The sequence below is a fragment of the Erithacus rubecula genome, assembly GCF_903797595.1.
Source record: "Erithacus rubecula genome assembly, chromosome: 4".
NCBI lineage: Eukaryota > Metazoa > Chordata > Aves > Passeriformes > Muscicapidae > Erithacus > Erithacus rubecula.
In genome coordinates, this window is record NC_136686.1 from 40,906,874 (window position 1) to 40,933,587 (window position 26,714).

Below are 26,714 nucleotides of genomic sequence, written 5' to 3' on the forward strand. Positions count from 1 at the left end.
GTTTCGGCCAAAATTCCTTCAGATTATTAGATATGTTCTGAAGAGCTTTGCCATCAACTATTCTAATCCCCCAAAATTTGTGTCTGGTTCCAAAGAAAACTATAAATTGCCCTTGGATATTTAGGGCAATATGAAGTGGCAGATTTGGGCCAATGGTCTCAGTTTGAAACTTTCATCCAGCTTGTTTTGGTTTAGCTATAACTAAAGAAAATAGCATGCATGAGGTTCAGCTTTCTGCAATTAAGGGAGTGAAACAGTAGTATTAAATTTCCATTGAATAAAGCACCAGTATTACATGCTACATTTGACTGATATTGAAAAAATAATAGAGCTGAAGGTAACATAAAGTAAAAAAACTGAATGCATATGGAACACAGAGAGAAATGTCTCATGAATTTAAATGTGGAATTTGCAAACAAGTCAATATGAATTCCCTTTTCCTTAAAAAATGGTAATAACTCTTTCCAAATTTATTTTCCTCTTCATGACTTATGCTAATTAATATATCAGTTCTAATGTACAAGGAAAGATAAAGGAAATTGTGTGCAAATGTTGTAAGAAGAAAGGCTGAGTACAAAACATGAATACTTAATTTTTGTTTCAGGGACAAAAGTAATATGGAATATAATTGGTCTTCCCAGCTCCCACTGTTTTTTTAAGTTGAAGTTTAAATATTTTCTGTGTCCTGAGTTTCAGCCTGCTAGTAGGATCTGCAGCAGCAGCACACTGTTTGCAAACAGAACTTCATTTCCTGAAGGCAACTTAACCCATTCCTGATCCACATTCTGTGCTACCCCTCTACCTCCAGTTTTATCCTCAAAAGCTGTGTGGTGGCCATTAGGCACATCTGTTCCAGGAGCTGAGAAAAATAAGAAAACAATATGTTTCCCTATGTAAATGCAGGTCTACTAGTTTTATTATTTTTGGTAAATAAGAGGCTACACAAAACCAGTGTGCTGCTGGAATTACTATACTCTATCTTCAATGGAGTGCACAGCATTGCATTAGTCATTCACTGCAGCTCAGTGACACGAATCCTTCTATTAGAGAGAGTGTATGTCACTTAATAGTTTGCAGAATTATTTGCTTAAATATTCTCTTTCTTATTTGCCCTCCCCTCTCCAAAAATTCATTCATTTTCTTATCCCTTGAGGAAGTGATGCTAGTGGTCTATGCTATATATACATGAATTACATCCCTTAGAGAATTAAAAATACCATAACCCAAAAGGTAGTCTTCAATGTGAATAAAAATTAAGGAAGACAACTCTTTTTTACAGCCTCCTCTCTGATGTCCAATGCCAAACTCACTTCCTGAGCATGAGCGAGGAAAAATGCAATTTCAGCTTTTTATACTAGAGAAATATATCTGCCTTAGCCAAGCACATGCAGAAAACATGAACTTCCTCCTAAAAGGTTTTCAGTGTTTAGAAACCACCTGGGAGAGCTTGTCAAAAACACAGTGAACCAAGTTCTAATTGCACAAACTCAACCTGGTCTTGGCAAACACAACTGTTTGGTCTGAATTGCAAAACTGCTCCCATCAAAATCCTTGGGAGCAGGGAGAATGTTATTAAGGTGACTTTTTGAATCTCAAAGACAAAATCAAAGATTGATGGTATGCAATGAATTGTTCTGCTAGTGAGATTTGAATTTAAATATAAGGTGCAGCTGAATTAGATTTTTTATGAAATATAAAAGAGATGAGGCAGGGTGAGACAGGGTAAGACACATCTTTCAAAATCTTTCAAAATAATTTCAAAATCAAAATCTTTCAAAAATGATTTGGAAATCCAGTGTAGATAAAAACCCCATAGAAACAAATCTTGGCAGAAGCTTATCCAAACTAACAGATGCTTCTGAATTATGTCCCCCTGTAAACCTTCTATTTAGTCTTTACTTTTGATCTGCAGTAAATTACTTTTCCCCCTTGCTGCTGATGCTACTCTTGGAAGACAACTTGCTGATTTCCATTCAGAGAGAATTTTCTTTGAGGAAAATCATAAGAGCCCCATAAGCCACTCTTTTTGGAGAGGAAGATGGTCTCTTACACCATCTCTTGCTTCAGAAATTTTGCTCTTTCATCTATCCACATAACCCTGTATCTCTCTAATCTTTGCCACAAACAATAACACTTAAATTCTTTTCCCTTTACTGTCTTCTCTCCCTCAACTTCCTCTGTAACATCTAAAAGTGATAGACTCAGTTCATAAGTACATATGCTTAATTTTAGGAACTTTCCTAATGAGAATTTTGGGAAATGACACATTGCCTGTTCTCAGAGACACTGTTATGAGGGCAGTAAACAGACACAGGAAACAGACAAAGCCTGAAGATAAGTGCATTGACTCCAAACTCCAAAACTTTTAAGTACTGCCATCAATGAATCAGGGGATCTACATTACAGCATCTGAGTGATTAGTCTATTAGTCTGATGAATACATCAGGTGAAGTTTTAAAGCAAGGTTCTGCATGTGTATATGCATGCAGACAAGAGGTAGATGTGTGTGTTTTTCAGGGGGAGTTCCAGTTTAACTTGTCAAAACTACATAGTGGACACAGTTACTGAAACCTTTTGAACAGGAAAGTATAGAATTCAAGCATTATTTTCAATAATTTAAAGAAATGCTAAATCAATTTTCTTATCAGAGGAGCTGTTTTAAAACAATTCACCAAGTCAAGATAATGAATGAGCTGTTCTTTCACAGCATTCCTCGAGGAGGAATTATCCCAAATGATATGGTTACTTAATATGAACATTTATAAAGGGACAGTCATTATGCGAATTATGTATTTTACATAATTTATTTCAACTTCCAGTTTATAGCAGCACTTTTATCTTTCTTTCATTCAGTGATAAAAAAGGCATAAATTATAATTCTCCTAACATGTCTGCAGAACAAGCATCTGCTACTGAAGTTGCTGTGCTCATTCAAACATATAATTATTCATCAGAGGGTCCTGGGCAATCTACATTCAACAAAATAATGAATAGATATAAACTGCACACAGTTTAGGTACACGAGAAATGCACTACAAAACATATTTAGGAATGTGCTGGTCTGTAGCAGTGCTACCTGCTATCTGTTGACTTGGCTGAGTGCTTCTGATGTTAATTATGTAAATGCAATTAGAGTCCAGAGAACAAGAGGCTTGCTGCCATAATTTTAAAAGAAAACAGAGACAGTACATTTTTCCTGAGGTTTATCCAGTTTGCATGTATGGCTTCAAGATATGCAAGCATGAAAGAAATACAAGCAAACCAGACTGTTGTAGGTGTAGAAGAAGAGATTACAGGCCCTGATAAGTCACAGTTGTACTAATTACCAAAGAAGAGGAACAGCCTTACCCTTAATGGGTCCAATGTGACTAACAAAGAGTAGTGTGATAAAAGGGGTGGGTTGGTTGGTCAGGGGGTCTTGGGGTAAGAGGACCTTGGAGGAAAAGGAGCCCTGAGGAAGAAGGAATGATCCAGAGAGACCCAAAGAAGAACAAAACCAGGAAGAGAGCTGCTGCAGTAGAAGATCTGCTGTGAGGTCAGTCTGGGTCTGATGGAGTCAGAGCTGCTGCTGGAGCTGCAGTCTCAGCTGAGCTGGTGAAAGCTGTTCAGAGTCTGCAAACCAACACTGGCAGCCACAGCCCAGCAGGAAACAGCCACAGTCAGTCTGCAGCTGGACCCTGCAGTGGGAGCTTGCTGCAGCAGAGTCAGGGTGGCTGAGCTGTAAAGAATAAACCAGAACCCTTTTCATGGTGTTCAATGAGAGTTTGTGTCTTGGCTGCAACAGATTATGACAAGTATACTGCAATTTCAAAGAATCTATAATCAGGGTTGGAGAGTTACAATGCAGGGGAAAAATTTGGAAACCATATGATTGTTTAGTACTACAGGAATGTACTATGTAAAAATTAGAGACTACTGGGCTGTTGGTCTGCATCAGCATGCCTGACAGCAGAGGTTGGCCAAATGGTCTGAGCTGCTTTTGAGCAGCTTTTCTGAGCTTTTGTCTGCCCAAAATGCAATTTCATTGGACTCTGCAAGCAAAATATTGAAAAGCTGAGTTACTAACAAAAATAACATTTCTCACATACTACAGTGAAGATCCTGCAAGACCTTGCAAATGCTGAAAGGAACTGAAAGCTCCAACTCATAATCTTTCTACTTCAAATCTCATTCACAAATGAGACTTCCCTGATCTAAGCTACAAAAACCACTGATCAGAAAAGAATACTTTTAAAGTTTTTGATCAAGTGAGCCATAGAAGATTATAAGCTCCTATAGGAACATAGCACAGGGGGATTCATAATTCTCAAGGACACAAAATTGATTTTAACATCTCTCTGTCTTGTATTCTTGACCAATATAAAAACTGATTGAAGTATTGATTACTCCTTAACAGTCACTTAGAATGACCAAGCCTTTTGTTAGAAATTCAGGATAAGAACTAGTATAAGTATTTAAGTTCCCCTTCCTAAAATATTACTAAATCTTTTGCCTCTTGTTTCCCAATTATTTTCTGATGTTTTCTGCAGTCAGCTCACGAACTTTTTGCTTTAAATGCCGAGTCAAAATTTAAGGAAAATTTCTCCTATTTAACTCTTTTAGCAACCATTTAAGAAGCAAATAGTATTATTCTCTTCTGATAAACATACTCTTTGAGTCTCCATTGCCTCATGCTTAATTCTAAATACTTGTTTCCTATGAACTCATACTAGATATATGGAAATTCTTTTACTAATAAAGAGACCCCATGAAACAGATTCTTTGACAGAAAAGAGAGTTATTACAGGCTTGCTACTTAATTGGCACTAATGACAACATTCTACTTCCCTGAAAAAGCACTGGAAGTGTTCACTGATTTCCATGATATAAAGGCAATTACCAATCATATAACTGATGTCTACATTTATCTTTTTATGAGGGCAATTCTGCACAGGGATTTCTACCAGAATGTGTTACCTTTTTGGAACTAAATCAACTAAGGAAAACTAAATGCATGTTCTCCTTCTAACCTGAATGTTACAGAAATCTATGATTTAGCCACAAAACACAGTAATTTCATTTACTTTTCTTATATAACCTGAAGGCCCATCTAGCCTGTATGGCTCCATGTGTGGCTATACAGAGACAGTTATTCTACTCCAAATGAAACTTAGAGTTTAGCTATAATTTAGGATTCTGACCACTTTTCTGAATTTCCAGTAGCAATCTATGTCTTATAAACACAGAACACCATTAATTTATATAGTAGATAAAATGTGTTTTCTGGATAATACTGTCCTGATAGATTGCCTCTCACTGTTTCAGTGAGCAGTACTCTCTGAAGTGCTCTTTGCAGAGGAAACATCACTACTGTGTATATTTGCATTGGGACACACAGTAGAAATTTATTTACTGGATCTCTATGGGGAATAAAAACTTGATTTTCCTTTTTTTTTTTTTTTGATAGTTCAAAGTTGCTTATACCTACAAACACTATGCAAAAGAAAAGTGAGGTTTTTATGGCTATAAAAATGAATTTAAAAATTAGGTTGAGAAAGGTTGCATGGAAGTGGCTACATAACAACTCTGCTCAGAGTCTGAGCATCACCAACAGGGCATTTTGTCTGCAAATCAACACAGTTGTGCCAAGTTGGAGCCACTGTCTCAGTAAAGGTTAAAAATGGATCCAGAATGCTGGAGCACAGTCTTGTAAAGCAGGGAAAAGCCTCACCTCTGTTGATCTGAAATTCAGCAGGTTAAGGGAGCAGAGGTTGTGCTTCCTTCCAGACCCCTCCCACAGAGCAACACAGTGAGAAAACTCAGTCCTCAGTGTAGTTTTATAAAAACAACAGAAGGAAATGCAGGAAGTTCCCTGCAGCATGGAAAGAGAGTGGTTTGGAGTTCATTTTGCTGTAAAAAATGGCACTAGAAGAATTCATACACAAGGGCACACAGCTATCACCATGGCAGGTGCCACATAGAACAGGCAGAAATCACAGTGCTGCTGCTTATCATGCAAATGAGCTTGTGCACATACTGATCTCATTTGCTTGTAACTTTTCCAAATATAACTGCTTGGGCTGAACACAAGCCATGCCTGGTGTGTGCCTCAGGCTGTTTTGTTTTTTTCCTATTTGGTTCTCTGTTTCTGGTCTAGGGTTTTGACATTTTCAACTAGCACCATTTAATCACTTCTGAGAGTGAGACCAAAGAGAAAGTAAGTTGCTTTGCTCTCTAGAGATATCTCAAGTGGAGACATAGAGTTTAGCAAGGGAGTAACTTTGTGTCAGAAATGTGCCTTTTGCTTCCCTGTAAATACCTGCCCCAAACTAAAGAAGGCTAAGGCACCTTTGAAAAATCAGTAATTTTCATACTTGCAAGAATCTAGCTAAAGGTTCAGAAACAAGCATCTTCCCAAACTGTGCATCACTCAATATGCCAAAGTGTCCCTCAGCTCTGAGAGCATCAGGCTCTAGTGAAACTGCCAATCTCAGAAGAGAGACAGAGCATCCTCCTTTTCCCCTTTGCCTCCACCCCCATATTTTGCTGCTGTTGGCAGGACTCTGAGCTGCTCTCAAACAGGGACTGAGCTGGCCCTGCACAGCAGCCAAGGGACATCTTTCCTCTCATTACTAATCCCAAGCACTCTGTGTGCAGCTGGAGTTAGTCAAGTACAGCTTGAGCTAGGCATCTGGACCTGAGGGAAGATGGAGGCAGAAGGGCACTTGGCTCTGGCTCTGAGACTGAGCCTAGCAGGGACTATTTTTTAAAATTGATTTTCATTTCTTGATCTTTTTATTTTGCACATAGCACAACACAGCAGTATGTTGAATGAAAGTAAAGATATTTAGGCCTTTTTCAAGCTGTACATAGCAGAGCAAAACTTTGTATTATGTGCACTGGAACAGGCTGCCCAGGGAAGTGATTAAGTCCCCATCCCTGGAGGTATGTAAAAGACACTTGGATGTGATGTTAAGGGACAAGGTTTAGTGGTGAACTTGGCCATCTTAGATTAATAACTTGATCTTAAGGGTCTTATTCTAAGTAAATTATTTTAACCTCCTTCCTCCCCACCAGCCCTCTCTAAGGCTGAGCAGAAGGCTTGACATGGCCATGTGCAGGCACACAGCCTGGGCCATGTTGTGAAAGGGAATGACCACAGAGACACAAAGGTTTGATGAGAAAATTGGGATAGACTACACAAAAGGAGTGGGAAGAGAGGAGAGACTTGAATCCGGGCAAGAGGGTAGGGATGAGAGCAGGAGGTAAGGACTGGCTGGTTAAGGAAAAAGAGACTGAATTAGGGAAAGAGGAAAGAGAGACAAGGAGTGGTTCTTATTTGAACAGCAGCTGCAGGGTAGATGAATAGGATTTGCTAAATATGGAGCCAAAAATGAGAGGCATGAAGAGAGACATGGAATTGGATATAAATAATGGGATACGTCACAGAACTAGACATGAGGAGGACCCAGGATGGGGGCAAAAAAAGGAGACACAGAGAGAGGATTTGGAAGTGACAGGAAGGAAAAAGCCCTGCTTGGGGATACCATCAGAAAGTGTCAGTACCTCATTGACTCTGGTGTTTGGACTGGTCACCATGCCTCTAATTATACCATTCTCTGCTGTTAACAAGCAGATGTGAAGTCCAGAGGCAAAGTATGTTTCTCTCCTTTCTTATGAACCGTCTCATTGGAAGAAAAAACACACACTGCTATTAGCAGCTGCTCACATGGCAAACATCCCTGAATGGGAGGTAAGAGTTCAAGTACCCTGATAAGACACATTGGATTCATACAGCAGGCTTTTGATTTTGAGATTGATATCTTTGTAAAAGAAATCACATTTTGCACACGGAAAGTCCCACATTAAGGCATCTGCCTGAATATTGCAATGGTGAACTAGATGTCTGGCTAAGGTTATCTGTACCTTGTGGGCAGGCATGGCACAATCCTTGATTAGTTAATGGATCACACAGAGTTTGTTCCAGAAGACACAACTTTTTTTCATTAAAGAGTATCTAACTCATGATTGTAAGGTAGAAATATATGGTGACAGAGACCCCTGTAGTTCTCCTGCACTCTGTATCTGCTGCACAAACTGGAAAGTGTGTGGGAAGAGGGATGTAAATGCAAGAGACAGCAGCAGATGTGAAAACATCTACCTCCTGTTACAGAAGTCATTACTGCTAGGAGAAACTGAATTCGACCAGCTCTGCTATGAAACATCTAGGAAACTGAGTGAATATCTAGAACCAAATTAATTTTTTTTTTTTTCCCTGTGGGATTGCCTCCCCACCCTACCTACACTTAGATTTGTACAAGTGACAAGTGCCCATGAAACTAACCAGATCTGGGCCCGAGTATATCACCAGTGGGAAGAGGAAGAGCTGACAACATCTTCATGGGGAGAACAGAAGTCCTGTAGTGCATGGCACTATCCAGATAGGACTGAATTGTACTCCTTTAAGATCAGCATAAGCAAGTAACCAGACTTTTAATAGAGCTAGATATATGACACAGTGACAGGCATCATTAAGAACAAGCAAAGCAACAGCTTTTAAAATCATTGGAATGCCACAAGAGAAATAGGACTGTCAGTATAATAATATATAAGATTATATCAAGTCAGTATGTGGCTCTGTCTGTTACTAATGAAATAATATGCTGGACCCTCCTCCCTCAATCAGGCAACTGCTCAGATAAGAGATGGGTAAGAATATGAATTTTCATAAAAATGTCCTCAGACATCTCAAATTAGGGGCCCTTTGACTTTAATTTTTTGTGCCTCAGTATAAAATGTAGACAATAATGGACAATAATATTCCTGTTGTGAAGGCTATTGTGAAGATAAATATATTAATGCTTGAGAAGCCCTTAGGAAATACAGCAATGAGTGTCACAAAAAAAAGTCCACAAGGAAATGAATGATTTCATCTTCATATCAAGGTTCCAATCATGTGCAGTAAGTAAAGCCTGGGGCCACAGGCTGCACAGAAATGGTAAACCAAAATATCAAATAGCTTCTCATTAAGTGAACACCAGTACAGCAAGTGAGACAGAGATCTTGTGGAAAAATGGAATGTGAATAGGTAATTAAAGGTTGTATCATAATGCATGCACAAAATAAGGGTGAAAAGCTTATACTAGTGACTTAATTCTGACATCTCCTAATTCCTGAATGAATGATTCTGCAGCTTCAGTGGTATTGTCACATTTTTAACACCATTTTTTATGTGTCACATGTTGCTTAAATTATTGTCTGTTCCTTTCTGATATTAGGCTTGTTTCTGTGATGCTTTTCTTTCTCTAATCCCCTGTATTTAGAACACATTGTCCAGATATGAAAATCTTTGCAGCCTGACCTTGAGGAACAGTAAGAGTTTGTGTAATTTAGATTAGTGCAGTAATTGTTTGGCCCAGATGCTAGAAACATCCCCAAGGGTATTTGACATTCATTCAGATGTAGCTGCTGCTTTTCAACTTAAGATGAGGATGAAAGCACAACTTACAGCCAAAGGAAGGTGCTGTGCTTCTTGTCTGAGAGGTGGCAGTTGCAGGTGGCTGGGGCACCACCAGCTGCCTTCAGAAATGTCACCTGGCACAGTCTGGGCAGCTTTCTCCAACACACAGTCTGCAAAAACTGGACTAAAGACCATAAAAATGTACACTTGCACCACTGCCATGGAACAACAATCTTTTTGGTTTCCTCTAACTCTAGCTGTCTGATAAAGTTGATCTCTTAATCACTGCTTTTCTGCCACCTACTCTTAAATAGATGGTGTGCTATACATGGGATCAGTGCTGCTGTTGAGAATTATTTGTTTCTCCACTTTGGGCACACATTTCTGAAGTGGAATGAAATTTCATTATAGACTAAAAGTGTGCTGCACATTGTACATAGTCAAGCCCAAAAACCACCTGAGCGAAACTAAAAGTAAAGAGCCATCCAAGAGGGATTATAGGATTATATCCTAAATCCATAGTGAGATACATTAGAAAGTGATGTACACTGTTCTCTCATTTTCATCTACAGGCAATAGAATGGATTACCTAGCCACGAATTTCCATCATTTAATTCCTTGTGTGGTACGTGATGCGGGAAACAACATCACAGCAAAGCTCAGTGAGAACTGATGGAGAGTGAAATCAAAGCTGGGTTTATACGAAAGGAAGAGCTTCAATGTCTCTCCTGAAAGATTTAATAAAATCACAGACAAAATGACCATTACCAGCCAGAACAACTACAGTGCAACTGCACTTCTGACTTACTGTATCACTAAATTAATGCTGGCAGGGATGCAAGCCATGAATTCACTGAGAAGTGCAGTGCTCTAGAGGCTTCTATGATTGTTGGAAAAGAGATGGAAACAGAGTTTGCCAGGGCAGAGTATAAGCTTCTTGAAGGTGATGGCCAAATTTGGCTAGTCACAGCAGAAAAGCAGCCCTGCCAGGGTTGGGTCACTGAAATCATGAGGACCTTCCTGGGAGTGGGGCACTACCACCAGCAACTGCCTTTGGTCTGTGCCTCCCCTGTGCCTCTGGTGAGCTATACTGTGCTGTTGGATGGAGGGAGACCATTTCAGGGGATTAAGCCAATTTCAAGCCTTTTCTCTCTGCTGATTTGCTACCCTGCCCAGCAGGACTGTCCTGCTATCACCATGATCTTTATGCAGAGACAGGGAACTGCTTGCAAATGTGTGCTATGACAGAGGTGGCCAAGCATGGAGCAGCAGCTATGACTGCTGGGCCTGGGAATCTTCCTGCCTTACAGCCCTCATAAGTGCTTCAAGCCACTCCCAGCATCAGGCTGCCTTAGGAAACACACTGCCATCCCCAGAGCCAGTCCAGCTCTTTAATTCAGCTATTTCCATCCAGGGAGAAATGTATTCCATGCCTGCTGTGACTGATTTCACAGGCTCTGACAACTCCACCTTGCATTGGTTGCTAATAGATAGTCTCCTCCATGCCTATGGCTGCTCTCTCTGCTAATTCAGTGGGAGATGAAAGCACATGGTACCACCACACACTACCTGAGGCTGTGTCATTCTGGCATTAGAGGTATCAGGACAAGTTCAGCATTACTGGCTACTGCAGCAATCAAACAGTGAGGTGAAAACTACAGCTCTTTCCCAGTTTGATCAACATCACCTTTGTCTCTGCTCACACCATTTCAACAAGAGTGATGACATGTTGATATGCCTACTGCACCTATTGGCTCAGGCAGGGTTCTAAGGAGTCTTAACGAAAAATTATATTGCAAATACTATCTGGGTACTAGGAAGAGATAAAGCAGAGGCTAATCATTTAGGGACCAGCTGAGGCATAGTACAGTCCAAAGTCTGATGCAGGACTCTACTGAGACTATTTAGGAGACTCTGTAGGCATTTTGATTTTGTTGTTTTGCTGCTCCAGTGGGAAACAGAAATTACACTGTGTGATGCAGTGCTGGTGCCTAATCTATCTGTCAGACATGGTGTTATTCTGGGGAATCTCCCTTCTCTAAAAATCATTACACAATACAAACATGATCAGATTCCAGAAGCTTTTGACCTGTAGGAAACTACAAACCTGATTGACTGAAGGCCACACTTCCACAACACCTATGACCCACAGAGACATGATGCCAAACACAGTACAAATGAGTAATTAAATGGCAGTTGAAACTCAGAAACCATCACAACCTATAATTTCAAATCACTAAAAGCACTAGGGAATAGTTCCCCTCCTCTATACATATGGAAACAAATTATTTATTTATGGGCTCAGTAAAATCTGGATTCTAACAGATGTAAAAATATCTAATGTATTTGGTATCTCAAGACGCTCAGTGATTAAATATTTCTGTTTTGTTACACAGATAAAAGCAGCAGCTTTATAGCATGTTAGAAGAAGTCAGGCAATAAAGTAGTTCAGTCTTTTTGGTAATGTTTCATTTTACAGGCTTCAAACCTTTCAAGGAAATATAAACATCTACCATTCAATCAGCTTTGCAGAAATAACTCAGCTAGACTAACAATACCAACCATACTCTTGTTTCTTTTCCCCTCTAAGGTTTGATTAAGAGCAACCATGCTGGTCTTGCTCTCTCTTCTTACTTGAACTCAGTATTATTGATAGGTGGATCTGTATGCTCTGTACAACCTGTCCATGAGCTTTGAATGTTCAATATGCCATGTAGCCAAATGTAAGATATGGATGGGCATAAAACCTGCTGCCAAGGCAGTGAGTGCTCTGTCTAATGATAGCAAGCTGAGATTTATCTTTCTCTTTTTAATTCACTGCTTGCATTTAAAAATTTAAAGCAATTCTATCACTTAGAAAGCAGTTGAACCTGTTCAGTCTCATCTCAGATATTTTACTTTCAGATAAAATCTTGTGTAACACTCAGAGCAGATTTCTATAATCAAATATATATAAAATAATACATTCCAGAGCATTGCTTTGGAGAGTTGAAATTATCTGAATGTCACCATTACTGTTATACCAACATAAATCACTCCAATATACTCTTAAGCAATGCAACATTTCTTACACATACACCCAGCAATAACAAAGCCTATCACACACTGATTACAGCACCATCTATGAAAATACTCTCCTTGCTATTAAAGATGAAAATAGTTTTGTGAAACACTTGCAAACAAATCCCAGATTTTCTTGTTCGTTTAAGTGCATGTTTTTTCTCTGAATTTGGGCTGGATATGTTGGTTTCCAGGGGCACTATGTGAAAATGCTGGGTCTACTTTTAGACAACTGCTTTGTTATTCCAGGCAAATACCTGCACTGCCAAAGAAGGGGCTCAGTGTCACATGTATGGCATATACCCATTGTCAGAGTAAAAGGGAATGACTGTGACAAATGAGAAGCTTTTTCAGCTAATTCATTTTGTGTGTAGTCATCTCAGAGCCAAGAGGCTCCAGCTGGGACTGGTGCCTGATTGCACTAGAAGCTGTACCAAGTCAGACAGCCTCCTTCACTGAGCACCTTGGGGCTTAAGCAGACAATCACACAACTAGTGAAAGAAAAGAACTACAGTTGTTTCTCTTCTGCAAATAAGGAACTAAGTGACAGAGCTAAAAAAAGGGCTCAGCCCTCAGCCAGTGTAAATTGGCACAAGAGGATTCAGGTCAGCACAAATACACCAAGTTACAGCAGCTGAAAAAAACCCTGGAGTTGAATTTATAATGCCTGAAATAAATATAATGCATCCGAGCAAGATTTAACCATCTGCAATCAGTATAAAGGATGAAATGTATTTAAAAATACTGTACTTCACATGTCTTGTTTAATAAAATCCACAGCACAAAATGATGGTGCCAGTTATCAAACTAGACAAGCACAGAATGGTAACACTGCAAGAAAAACTAGACAGCTTGTTAAAATGGTAAGGTATATAATGTGCAATAATGTGTAGAATACACCCACTTTTTCTCAGCAGAAAATTATTTTGCTTATAATTTTCTTTGTCCCAAAGAAACTGAAAGACTTGAAGAAATTAAATGTACTTTATAGTGGGGTCTGGCAAGGGGGCAAAAGAATGTTTCAAGGATTTTTGGAAGAAATTTATATATCCTAGTAGATCTTGAACACATTTCAACAGAAACTTCTGGGTTTTAATTACACATATTGATGCTTTTTGCCCCTCGTTGTCCTTTTACAGCAACACTACCTACACTTTCATCAAACTTGGAAGTGTTTTCCTCTAAAACAAAACCATTGGATTACCAATGCATTATTTCATTCTCTGACCTGTAAGTATAATACATTTCCTTTCTGTTTGCCTTGTCCTCAGAAAAAAACACAAAGTGAAGGGGTTGTGGAGGCTCCATGCCCTGGTTACTCAGAGCCTCACTTTCCTCCCAGGAGATGGGCAGGGTCATTTCACTGTAGGAGACTCCATTTCTACGTTCTTGTTCCTGAGCTGGCCATTTCTGGGACCACACTAACTTGTTCCTCTTAGTACACAATAACTCACTCCCTTGTTACCAGTCACAGAGAGATGATGCAGGAAAATTAAGAGAAAAGAGATGCCTGATGGATGAAAGTGGAGCTCAGGAAAGCTACTGTTCTGTGTTCAAAGTTGAAAGGAGAGACACTTGATATCATTCAAAGCAGTGACTCTCAGGGGAAAAAAACAGCACTTTGGGACTGAGGAATTCAATGCAGGTAAAAAACCATAGGTAGCAGCTGTAGAGGCAGATTCAAGAAAAGAAATCTCTAATAGGCAAGAGAGATCCATATCTGATTCACTACAAAGAAATGCCATGGTGCCAATAATGGTATGAGAAACATTATAATTTTTTTGGTTAAATGGTATTTAGGAATATACTCAGGTATGTCACTTGAATTTCATAGTAAGTACAAATAAAGGTAAGCTGTAGATCAAGACTGTTCCTTTATAGTCCTTTAACTCATTTATATTTTCAGGATTAATTTTGAATGTTTTACATTGGTACTGATAAGGAACACTTCCACAATCCATAGATAGATGAGGACATAGAAAGAACAAAAGAAGAAGGGAAAGTCTTTACTGTGTGAGAGACTACAGGAAGGAAAATCCATTATTTGCTACAGAAAGTTTTCTACCAAAGTCACCCCACTTGAACCTGTCCCTTCTCCTTCTGCAGGCCACAGGAGACACACTACAACAGAGTCAGCCCTTACAGCAGGATTCTTCAGCAAACATTGCACAATTAGCTGAGCACAAGTGTGTCTTCAAAATGGTTATCCCTTTCCAGAGTAATGCTGTTTGACAGGCGTGTCTAAAATCTGCTAGGAAGAGCAATATACTCTGAGTGGAATTAAACACTCCACAAAATTCTGACAAAAGTAGTCCAGGGTGGTATATGGCTCCTCCCTGTAAAACCTGCACCAGTAATGGAGCTGGATCTGTCACTAGTTTTACTAAAGGCATATTTCCATCTACCCTGACTCATCTGAAAAACCTGTCTCTGGTCACCTGCCCTTATTGCTAAATTCACATCTGAGAGACCTCACCAAAGTCTGTCAGTATCTGAAGGGAAGGTGCCAAAAAGAGGGAGCCAGGCTCTTCTTGGTGGTGCCATGCAACAGGACAAGAGGCAAAGCAGAAACTGATGCATGGGAAGTTCCACCTGAATATGAGAAAGAACTTCTTTACTGTGTAGATAACCACACTCTGGACAAGATTTCCAGAGAAGTGGTGGAGTCTCCCTCATTGGAGATATTCAAGAGCTGTCTGGACTCAACCCTCTGCAATGTGCTCTAGGATGACTCTGCTTGAGCAGGGAGATTGGACCAGATTCCCAGTCTGGTCTCTTCCAACCTGGCCTATTCTGTGATTTTAGGTGATTTAACACTTTGTTCACTCAACATGAGATTATTGCAGTAGTGATGCTAGAACTACATTGTAAATAAAACATGCCAATATATTTTCACAATCCAAACAAATAACTTCAAGTAAATAAATAACTCCATCACACAAATATCACTTAGAAATGCAATTTAAAAAAGCCTCTTGCTTTGTGTTATAAAAATGTGAAAGAGTATTCAGGACAAGCTGTTTCACATAAGATTTTTCTCTATATTCATCAACTCCAAGGTCAAAATACTGGGATTTCATTTTTCAAAGCCAAAAGGATGGTTTAATAGTTATTTTACATGAAGACAGCTGTTTTTCTACCCTGCATGCAATATCAAATTCAGTGTAGCTTGATATAGCCTTCATTTTCATTCATACTTTCATTACAGCTCTGTAAAGTACAATCATTTATTATACATTTTCTTGAATCTTTTTGAAACATCAAACAAAATATAAAATTCAAAGGTAGACAAAACAAAGCACCAGCAATCTTATGAGAAAAACAGTATTTCCTTTCTTATCCTCTCAGATCTAACCATGAGCCACAGTGAGCACTGAACAGTGGTAGACACAGGAAAACAAAACTGAACTATAGGACTCAATGCACCTTTCAAATCCTAGTACAGCAGTGATAAAATCTGAGTGCCACCAGTGTCAACTCTAATAATTACTCAAGTAATATATATAGCTTTTAAAAGGGAGCTGAATGTCTCAGAAATGCTGTCTGCTGGTAGAGTTAGCAATATATGGGAGAGGAAGGACCATTGGTTCTTCTCCTATTCCTTACTGACCTTCAGTTCAACAGTCTAACATGTCCAGGACTAAGAGCAAAGTCATGGGCTTTTGATGCTCCTCTTCCTTACCTCAGCCCAAATGACACTTTCTCACAGAGTTTTGGGTGAATTATTCACACAAGGTTCAAACCACATACAAATGCAAAGGGGAGACCACAGCATCACATGAAGGTTTTTGGCCACGTACTTGTGACCCAGATTCCTTTTTTGCAGCTAAATTCAAAGGAGCAGACATCAGGCAGATTGCAGTAAATCATCTCCCCAGTTAAGCTTTCAGGCAGAAGTCATTACACTACAAGAACTTGTCATCAAGTAACAGAATTTTCACATGAAAGTGGAAAGCTGAATCTTAATAGCAAATACTAATTTTCCTCTATTAAAGTACTTTGGTGTGCATTTACTTAATATTGTAAATGCTTGAAATATGGAAGTATTTCTTTCTTGTTTGTCTGAATTTATCTCATCTTCCTAAGAGAAGATTTGAATTTACAAAACAACCAGATTCTGTTTCTTTTCCCCATGCAATTTTTGCTGAAAACACTTTCTATTTTGGAAAGTCATGCAGTTCTTACCTAGCACTCTAAGAAGAGAAATCAGCAATATTTCCACAATAAAAGGCTAGAGGCCTTTTTTGCAAAGTTACTGAGAATGATGTTATAAAATGCCCTTAACTAATAGTGATTGCAAACTAAAAATTTATTTATCTTTTTGTTGCCTTAGCTAAACACCATTTGCTCTAGAGGAAATAGAGTGACTAGGCAGCCTCCACAGCCTGAGTGGAATATTAGGAGAGTGTACCTGCATGACAATAAGAAGGTCAAACACCAGGATGAAAGAAGCCAAGAAGGCTCTTGAGACCTCATCACTTGGCAGAAATCCACGATTCAGCTTGTCCCAGCTGATCCAGTCAGTTGTGATGACAAGCACAACTACAGAGGTCAGAGTAAACAGAACCGTCCTGGAAGGAAGAAGAAAAATAGTTCAGAGAGAATAAGATAGTAATGAAGATGCATCATTCTATTTTATCTATCTCCTAACGGTCAACTAGTGTTTTATCAGTATTTTTCCACTGATGAAAACAGACTAAAGAAAATTAAATGCACAAACAAATCTTTTAATTTAAGAAATAAAGTAGTCAGCTGTATCCTTAGTGAAAATAAATTTAGTAGCTAGTACTAAGCATGCTTCAAAATTAACTGGAGTATATCACTCTGGTTCTTTATTCTGTATTTTTCACTGAAGATGAAAACCAGTTAAATAAAATAAGGGAGAAGTAAAATGTACCAAGACCTGCATGATCTAGGCCAAATTCAAATCAACTAATTGAGAGAACATTGTCTAAGGCACCAAATTCATTAGAAGCTTTGAAAATCTTTTCTAAGCTCTAGGACCTATAAGACACTGTGAATCTAATTTTTATACAGAAACATGTCTCCATAAAAAAAAAATTTCTATGCACTAAATTAATTTTTAGTAAATCCAGGAGATTGTAGAAAGATTTTGCTTTGTATTTTCTAAGATATTCTTTGTAAAAGATAATGATTTTATGATTTTTCTGAGAAGTCAGTGAAAAGTGAATCACAAAAGTATTAAAGCCTCTATAAAAATTCTACAACAATTCCAGAAGATACATTTGACTAATTCATACAATTCTGGAAGACAATATTTAAGAAAATATCTAAGCTATCCCTGCAAAATACCTCTGAATCATTTCCAGCAGCACTTTAGTAATATCTTACAGAGTTGGCAGCAGTGACTGATTGAATTTCTGGTTCCGTGGAAGCTGGAAAATTTAGCTGGTAATTTAAGGGTGAGCAAGGCTTCTTCCAGTAGCCATAGCTGTCAGTAAATCTGTGCTGTAATAGCAGCATATCAAAATCTGAATGCATGCTCATGGCTCAATAATTGTGTCAAGGTGTTATTTTTTCTACAGCAATAATATCTCATTTTCTTCAGCTACTGAAGGTTGTAAAATAAAGTGGAGAATATTTCCCATGACACTTCCAAACAGGACAAATACTCAGGAGAGGGGGAAAAAAAAAAATCTGTACATGAGTCGTCACAGTCTACCAGTCTGTATGCACTTCTTTTTATACAGCAGCCTTGTCTGTGAGGAAGGGAAAACAAATATGTACATAGGCAATAGTATAATATATTTGGACTCCTAAACATCATTCTTCTGTGACATGACAGGCTGCACTTCTTCAGAATGTAATGAGACACAAAATTACTTGATTGCTACCACTTTTACCTTGGAACATTTATTTTTGTTCTTAATAAATTAACTCAGTTACATGCAACACTATGGTTGACACCCTAACAATTTCCCTTGAAAGAATTATGAGCACCTAGGCAAGGAAAAAACAATAAATGAGGCATATTAGATGTAATTAAACCTAAGCAATAGTCAAGCCTTCTTATTCCAAAATATTATTTGCTCAGCTACCATCTCAGCTTTCAGTACCTGAACCTGACTGACTTTTCTACAAGCTCCAATTTGGCACATACATAGAACAGTTTACTTTGGAAAGACAATTCTGTCTCTTGCACATAGTCTCTTTTGAAACACACAAAGGTGTTTTTTCCTACTTATTTCACCTTCATATCTGAAATTTGCATGGTTAATGTTCGCACTTTCCTAAAAGTTCCTCCAAAAAGAAAACAAATCACAGCACCTGTCAGCTGGCCAAGGCAGACTCCCCCAGTCACTAGGCACCCTGATTTTCCTTGACCTCCTTCTGTGGACCCACCTCCCCTGTGGCACAGGAAGTTTAAAACCATAATTAAAATCTGAGTATTTTGCTATAGGAAGTATATACCCAGAAGTTATGCTCAAGACTATTTGCCTCAGTCCTCTTGAATTATGCATTTGCATTTTGGAGCAAGAGTTCAAAGCATGGAAGGTCAGACTTTGGCATGTAGGCAAGCAGTGGAAGGCATATTTTTATTCATGCTTTGTTGGCATGCATGCAAAGACTGATGTGTGTGCTCAAGTCCTGATTTCCTTGAGGAAATGCATATGCACTTAGAAAACTGCTTTGTTATTCATTCTGAAATGTCAAATAGGGAGGGAAGGGAGCAGAAAATGGGCTGCTAATAGAATAAGAAAATGTGAGACCAACAAAGAAGGTTAGAAATAGACTTTCAAAATGGTTGCATTAAACAGCATAATTAGTACTCTGGTTGTATTTTTGACCTGTGATACTGGAGCACAGCAAGATATTCAATACATGCTTTTGGAGTTATTATAAACTCAGCTTGTTTGGGTTAGAGTTCAGTTCACTTCTTGTGAAAGTACAGTGTCCTGGAGATTAAGAAAAAAAGATGAGGATTTCATTTAACTTGACATAACTTGTACTGGATAAACCAATGTGAGCTGCCCTGCAATATCTAGCCCAGTATAGTTTGCCCTTTATTCTGCAATGTACATTATTGAGAAAGAGTTCCACTGTCAAAGTATTGACCACATTGCTGGCAGGACCTCTCCTCATTACAGAAGGGGAAAGGCTACAAGGTGAAGGGCAAGAGAGGACTGACTTTTCTCTGTACCAGGCATAAGAAATGGAATTTCTGTCTCTACTTCACGAAGGAAATACACTTTTATATTTCACTTTTAATTCTAGCTTGCTGTATTGAATGATTATGTGCTCTGGACACCTATTCAGCTGCAATAACACATATTTTACAACCTACTGCATACTCCTTAAGAGTGCACATAAACACTGTCCAAACCAATAGTATACTGAATAGTTAAAATTATTAGGTAGATCCACAAAAGTCACTACTGTACTTATCACTGCCAGTGACTATTTAAAATCCCCAGGGCTACACTGAATGGGGGTGGTTTTACCAGGAGAGGCTGAGAGACAAGAACTTTTACTGCCAGAAATATCTTAAATTCTTTAATATATATATAATCATCTTTGATTGCCAGGTCTGAGTTTGGTCTTGAATTTGTCAAAACAAATCACTCATGCCAAACTGAATCCATACTACAGGCCCATTTGTCAACAGAAGACTAATCTGGTTCTCTGGTTCCAAAAACTTGGCAAGGTTTAAAACAGATGCGTCTTCCCTTCTTCCTCTTTCTCTACAACACTTTCTTGCATTATAAGCTTTGACCAAACTGACCATCTTTAAATCTATCATCCAACCATTGTGAGAGGTTGTGAACCACGTGGACCAGGAGCCTGAGCAGGTTTTAGTCACTGGGGGTGGTTTCCTCATGGCAGACAGCATCACAGCCTAAACCTTATAGAGAGAAAACACAATGAACTGCTGTGATCCTATGTCCTGGGTACTTGGAGACTCTCTTCTGCTGTTTAGCATGTCCTACTCCCTCATCAGGAACTCCTAAGCAGAGCCCATGAGGCCACATCCTCTTGCAGCCCCAAGGCAGTACCACAAAACCACCCATAATGCATCCCCTCCAAACCTACTCCAGAAGTATCTTTGACACCATAGAGCCACACCTTCAGGGATCAGTCTATTACTTGTCTGCACTGAGTGAAAAACTGATAAATCCAGAATTTGTCCCTGGGAAGATAATAAAAAAGCTAATAAATGTTCACAAAAATTTAAAGCTGGAAATGAGAACTGTTTCTAATCTGAGTCTCATGATTCTTCATGTCTGAATCAGCAGGGCAAAGTATATAAAGGGGTTCTTGTCTGTGATAGAACTTCACTTCTCAAACTGTAACATAAACGAAATGAAATTTTTCATTCAAAAGTTAAACACAATTATTTGTACACTACCTTCCCATTACTTGTGACTTGAGCTGTTCATTTTTTGAGATATTTCAATTTTTCTTGTCTTACATGACCTTCTGACAAATCTTTTGTGATGCTACTGCTTTCATGATCAGATAGTAAGAGTTCTGTTAAGACCAACTGAAGAGATGAAAGACAAACTTTAGTTATTTTCCTCATTTTCATTTCATCTTTTTCAAGAGGCAAAAAGCATTATCTTGCCCTTTGACTACACCTTTGCAGTAAAAACCTACCTGTGCTTAGTCAAAAGTAGCTCTTAGATTTATATGACACAGTATTTTGAGAACTTTTCATCATAATTTCACACATAATTGTCACTAAGCTAGGTCATTTGCAAATCATTAAACATTGCTAACAAGGATTCAAAGTATTGCTTAATATAATGTTCATTTGGGATGGGACACACAGGATAGGACCAAAGAAACTGGTCAGTCATGCTCCTTAGGGTTGCCCTTTGTAGGAGTGGGGCATCTGCCATTACTGTCCACCCACATCCCACTGCCAGTTCCTGGCATGTCTCTGCACTTCCCTGGGGTCTCCCCAACTCAGAACCCATCCACAGATGTCACAGTCCCTCACTCTGCTGTGGAATGCACCTGCACCAGCCCTGGTTGCCTTGGCAGCTTCTAATTAAGGTACCCAAATAGATGCAAATATACTGTGAAAACAGATACAGAAGGAGAACAAGAAATTTTATTGCTTTTTATATTTAAAAAGGCTTTCCAGTCCTCAGGAATGAAAGATCATCCATTGAGTCAAATACTCTACATAATTTTTAATCTCAGAGTCAGCACTGGCCAAATGTACAGTCACACAGTGTACAATAACTATAAAAACAATGCTACTGCAGATGTTCATATACAAATGCCAACACTTTTTATTTCACTTGTTTTAATTAAGAAGGGTTCTGTTATTTAATCTGCCAAAAATAGCAACTCTAAGCCCATTCAAAATAAAATATTTAGTCTGCCTGTTGCTTGGTGTCAGAGCCACTTCAGCAATTAAGCAAATATAGGGGACAGATGCTCTGGTGGTGAAAAGCATCTGTGTTCCCTAGAGCAGCATAACTTCAAACCTTCAGCTGGCCACTGCTTCTCTGCCCCTTGGGACAGTTCTCAGAAAGAAGAGAGAGCAGGGATTCGGGATTTGTCTGTTTATCAGCAGCTACTGCAGTGCCAGAGAGTGACATGGTTGGTCCCAGCCATTGAGGATCCCATATTCACCCTGTTTGTGTAGTGTGGGCTGACCTGAGCACACATCCACAACTTCAGCTAAGATCCCAGAAAGCAGTGTCCACTTCAGATGTATCCAGAAGAAATCCCACTTGTGCACCCCAGAGCAAACTACACCATTAAGCAAAGGGCAGGTGGAGAGATAACTGCCAGGTCCACCTCAGAAATGTGCTACTGAAATGAATTGGTAATACAGACAGACCCCAGAAATCTAGGAATATTAGAAGAGTTAATTTCATGGGGCCTCTTGTTAAAATAAGGTGCTTGATCCTGATGGGGATAAGTGTGTGGCAGAGATATGGAGCAATACTATTTTCAGATTTCAGAGCACCATACTCCCCATGGCATGCTCTGCAGGCATGAATAAGAGAGAGAAATTACATTAATGCAGATTACCATCAACGAGACTTAATTATCTAAAGTTAAATATCAATTACAAGAAAATGGTTTATAATTCAAATGTTGAATCACATTATTTTTTAAAGCCTTTCTCACCACATGACTGTGTATGACTGACTTCTGTCCTGTTGAAAGCAATGTGTAAGTAATTCAGCATTGGCCAGTAACTACCAGATCTGAAATACCTGTTCTGAAACACTCCCTATGTTGTGTTTGGCCCATAACTACTTATCAGTAGCAGATGCTGCACATTTTGAGAAACACACATTCCCAGTTAAGTCTTCTAAACAATGTTTCTTGTCATTCTGACTGGTGAGCTGAAGACCCTGGACACTGCAGAGTATAAAGGATGCTCTGAGATGGCAAAATTGGAATTGTCTTCTGCTTTTCTATATATTCACTTACTAACACTATGAGCTTTCCAGATCAGAAAGATGTAGGAGCAGCAAGGCTTCAGGCTTTCCAGGATTGACTTGGCATGCCTTTTCCATCCCCTGATGTTCCTGGAGCTAAAACCAAAAACCTTTCCCACAAGCCTTGCTTTACGTCTATCTTTTGACTGTAAGAGTTTTGATTTTATTAGAGTGCATCAATATGATTCCAGAGCTATTTGGAATTTTTGCACAGACTTGTATAAAGCCTGAAATTACATTTATGTTAATATATAAAGGAAACATTTTGCTATGTTTCATATAATAAAATTAATAAGATTAGATAATGTAATCACATAGTGCAATATCAGAATTCTAGAGAGTATAATTTTTTTATTACAGGTAGAAGCATCTTTGAGCTTCCTTTTGCCACACCATTAATTTACTAAAATGAAAGTGTTATCTATTTCAAACAGCAGCTCATTTAAATTGAACTCATCACCATAAGCTTTTACATTTCAAATGGCATTTCCTATCTGTAACACAGAAAAGCAAAAACAGTTTATGAAAGTTCGTGGTCTTACTTGTAAAAAACATTTTCAATCACCACATATCATATGCAAGGTAGTATAAAACTCACATGAATCATATTCAAGGAACTCTACTTCATGTTCAACTTCCAAAGTTAGAAGTTAATTGCTCAACTCCAGTAGAAAGCATTTGGAGGAAAAAAAATAACTGAACCACACCAGAAAATCTAAAACACAATCCTATATAAGGCAAAGAGAAGCCATTTTTCTGTTTTACTTTCAGATGGATACATTACTTTTTTATCAATGGAATGGAGAGTGGAAGACAGCTGCTCAAAAAACAACAGAAATAAGATTTTAAAAAATATTTTCAGAGCACCAAATGTGCCTTAGGATATCTTGCCAGGCAATTTTTCAGCAAAAATGGCTTATATTTTGACAAAGGCAGTTCATCAATATGCAAAATTTACCTGTGAAAGGGATGATTTCTGTAATGTGAGGGAAGCTGTGTCAGAACTGGCACAATTCCTGCACTTCACTGTGGCTGAGGAGAACGGGCAGCACCCCAGTTACACAAGATGATACAAACAGCACAGAGGCCAGTACCTGTTCTGAGTTAGTCAGGCCAGCTATCTGAATATTAGTGTTAATGAGACCAGCTGGATGCAATAACAAGAAGATTCTCACATGCTACAGGGTGCTATTTGTTCAGACTCTAGCTGGAGCTGGTCTGCTTAGTATAAGAGTCAACATTAGTCACGACATGACATTACTCATGTTCTCTGGACACGGATTTCCTACACCCAGTGTCTTGGCACTTAGTTATTCCCAGTCCCTGGTAAGAGGGAGGTAAAGGCTGTTTGCCCATCACAGTGGCAAGACATGGGGTCATATGCCAAAACCTACAAAACAGGAGCTTTGGTTTTCATGTTTCCAGCATCCTCAGCAACTGCTAGAAACTGGATAGGAGAAGAAAATGCTATTGACCTCCATTTCTCACTTATCATGAAACACTCAGTAAAGTCTTAAATTCATTGCAATGTAGAACAGGAAAAAAACTTTTGAAATGTAGAAGATGTATTTTTTAACATTTAGAAGAAAAAAAAACTATGTCAAATGCATTTAGATGGTAATTGAAATGCCATTCTAAGAGCCTAAAATTAAACTTTTCAGACCTAGAGCAAGAGCTAGAAGTATATCTCAACACCTCCTTGATTTTTCTGAGTTGAGACACATTATTAAATTCTAGTTTTAGAAACAAGAAAGACTGTATGGATCTAACACCACATTTTCAATTCTGTCTATGATCTGCATTATTTGGATTTTTAGTTGATTAATTTAAGACAAAATGATTGATTTTCAGAAGACATAGTTGAAAACATCTAAATCAAAAAAAGAGTAAAAATTAATTTAATTTAATATTAAAGTTAATATTAATTTTTCATTAATAACTAATACTTCTCAATTTCTGAATTTACTAGCACTGTTTGTGTTCATAGTTTATTTCATCATTAAGTGAACTTTAACTCTGATCCATGTTTTGCTATATAAATAACACTCTGAATGTTTCCTTCAGAATATTCTGGATTCGTATTTCTTTCCTGCATTTAAGTTACTCAAATTTTTTTCCCAAATCACAGTCAGGTCTACTATATTTTGTCTAGAGCCAAGCAAAAACTGATCAATTTATATTTTTAAAATATATTATTTTTACATATGGGTTAGTTTAATGCAATTAAAACATTTTATAAGGAATTCAGAATCATCAGAAACTTAACCACAGAGATTTTTGGTTTTTTTCAGAAGTCTACATGTGATTTAATAGATCTAATCTCTCATTACAATCAACAGACATGCAGTGTGAGATCTGGTTGCCTAAATCAGATTTAGTTTAGTATGATTTGGGCTGCTGTGGAGAACCTTGGCTGGTCTTCAAGCCTTGCAACAGAAGGTCTCCTGTGAGCCCTGTGCCATGTCCACCAGGGCTGTGCATTATTTCAATACACCAAAGCATCCCAAATTGTAGTCAATGCCTTTGTTTAGGGACCTGAATCCCACCTTTACTCAAATGATGGAGTCTGGAGAATTATGCAGGTGAGTACAGGTGAGTTTCTACTTGTGGCAAGCTGAATGATCATCATCGGCACTGAGCAGAGTTCCACTGGCTGTAGTAGGAGCTGGCATGTTGATAGCCATGATCAACACATAAACACCAGACACCTGAACCCAGAGCTGAATCTCAAAACTGAAGTCACTTCTTGTTGGTTTAATTTCTTTAAAGAAAACAATGAAAAATTTGTAATTAGGAACAGTCAAATGAAAACAGCCACTGAAAAGTTGGGGTTTACTTGCTTTTTAAAACATATTTTAGAAAACTGAAATGATTCCACATAGAATTTTGATGTGGCAGTCTAAACATTATCCTCAAAAGCTTTCGGAAAAAGCCAAGCACAGACCCCATAGAATTTCCCACAGTATGTGTGATAATAAAAGTATCACTCAGTCACCAATCAAGCAGCTCCAGGGCCAGCACAATTCCCAAACTGGAGGAACCTCGGGGGGAGATGAGAGTTGCCAGGAGCCCTCCCTGGCACAGGCCAGCAGGCAGACAGGATGCACAGACTGGAGGATCCCCTGCCCTCCCTCTGCCTGCTGAGCACAGTGACAAAAGCACAGGGACACTGGTGACAAGTGCCCTCCTGGTGCTCACACCTGTCTCCTCTGGACTGCCCCACCTCCTCAGGTGTGAGCACCTGCAAGTGGAACCCAGCAGTGAACAATTGTTCATCCAGCACAGAGGTGTCACTGAGGTCAAGTCAGCCCTGCATCAATACCACTTTGATGATCCTAAACGTCTTTCCCAACACAAACATTTCTATGATTCTATGAGTTACAAAGCATAAAGGATAAAAACTGAACTTATTTTAGCTAAGAAGAACATATGGAACACGTTGTCCTTATGCAGTAGCCTCATTTGCTACTCTTAGAAAACATTTATGATAAGTGGGTAGGAGAGCTGTATGGTATATGCTTACATTCTCAGGGCTTCTCAGACATATTACATCCACAACTAAAATCTAAATCACAGTTCAAATTTAGAATAAAATAAACATAACAGTTTAATGGCTTTTTATGTTCTGGATTAGATTAGCTGTATAATTTGTCTATAGAATACTTTTATGGAACAAGAAATTTCTTATTATTTTAGGCTTCATACACCATCATATCTATGGGATATAGTTTCTCATTCATCAAGATGTTTTGCTTTTATAATTATATCTGCACAAACCCTATCAAAGT

The 26,714-nt window shown here is 38.5% G+C and overlaps 1 protein-coding gene across 4 annotated transcripts in view; it reads right to left on the reverse strand.

Annotated features, from left to right (window-relative positions):
* Positions 1 to 26,714, reverse strand: part of TMEM117 (transmembrane protein 117) — a 175,913-nt gene that overhangs the window by 18,016 nt on the left and 131,183 nt on the right. For all 4 annotated transcript variants that reach the window (XM_079304154.1, XM_079304153.1, XM_079304155.1 and 1 more), the window contains one exon: positions 16,911 to 17,070. In XM_079304154.1, coding sequence (XP_079160280.1) covers positions 16,911 to 17,070 — 160 coding nt within the window. The remainder of the gene's footprint in view (positions 1 to 16,910; positions 17,071 to 26,714) is intronic.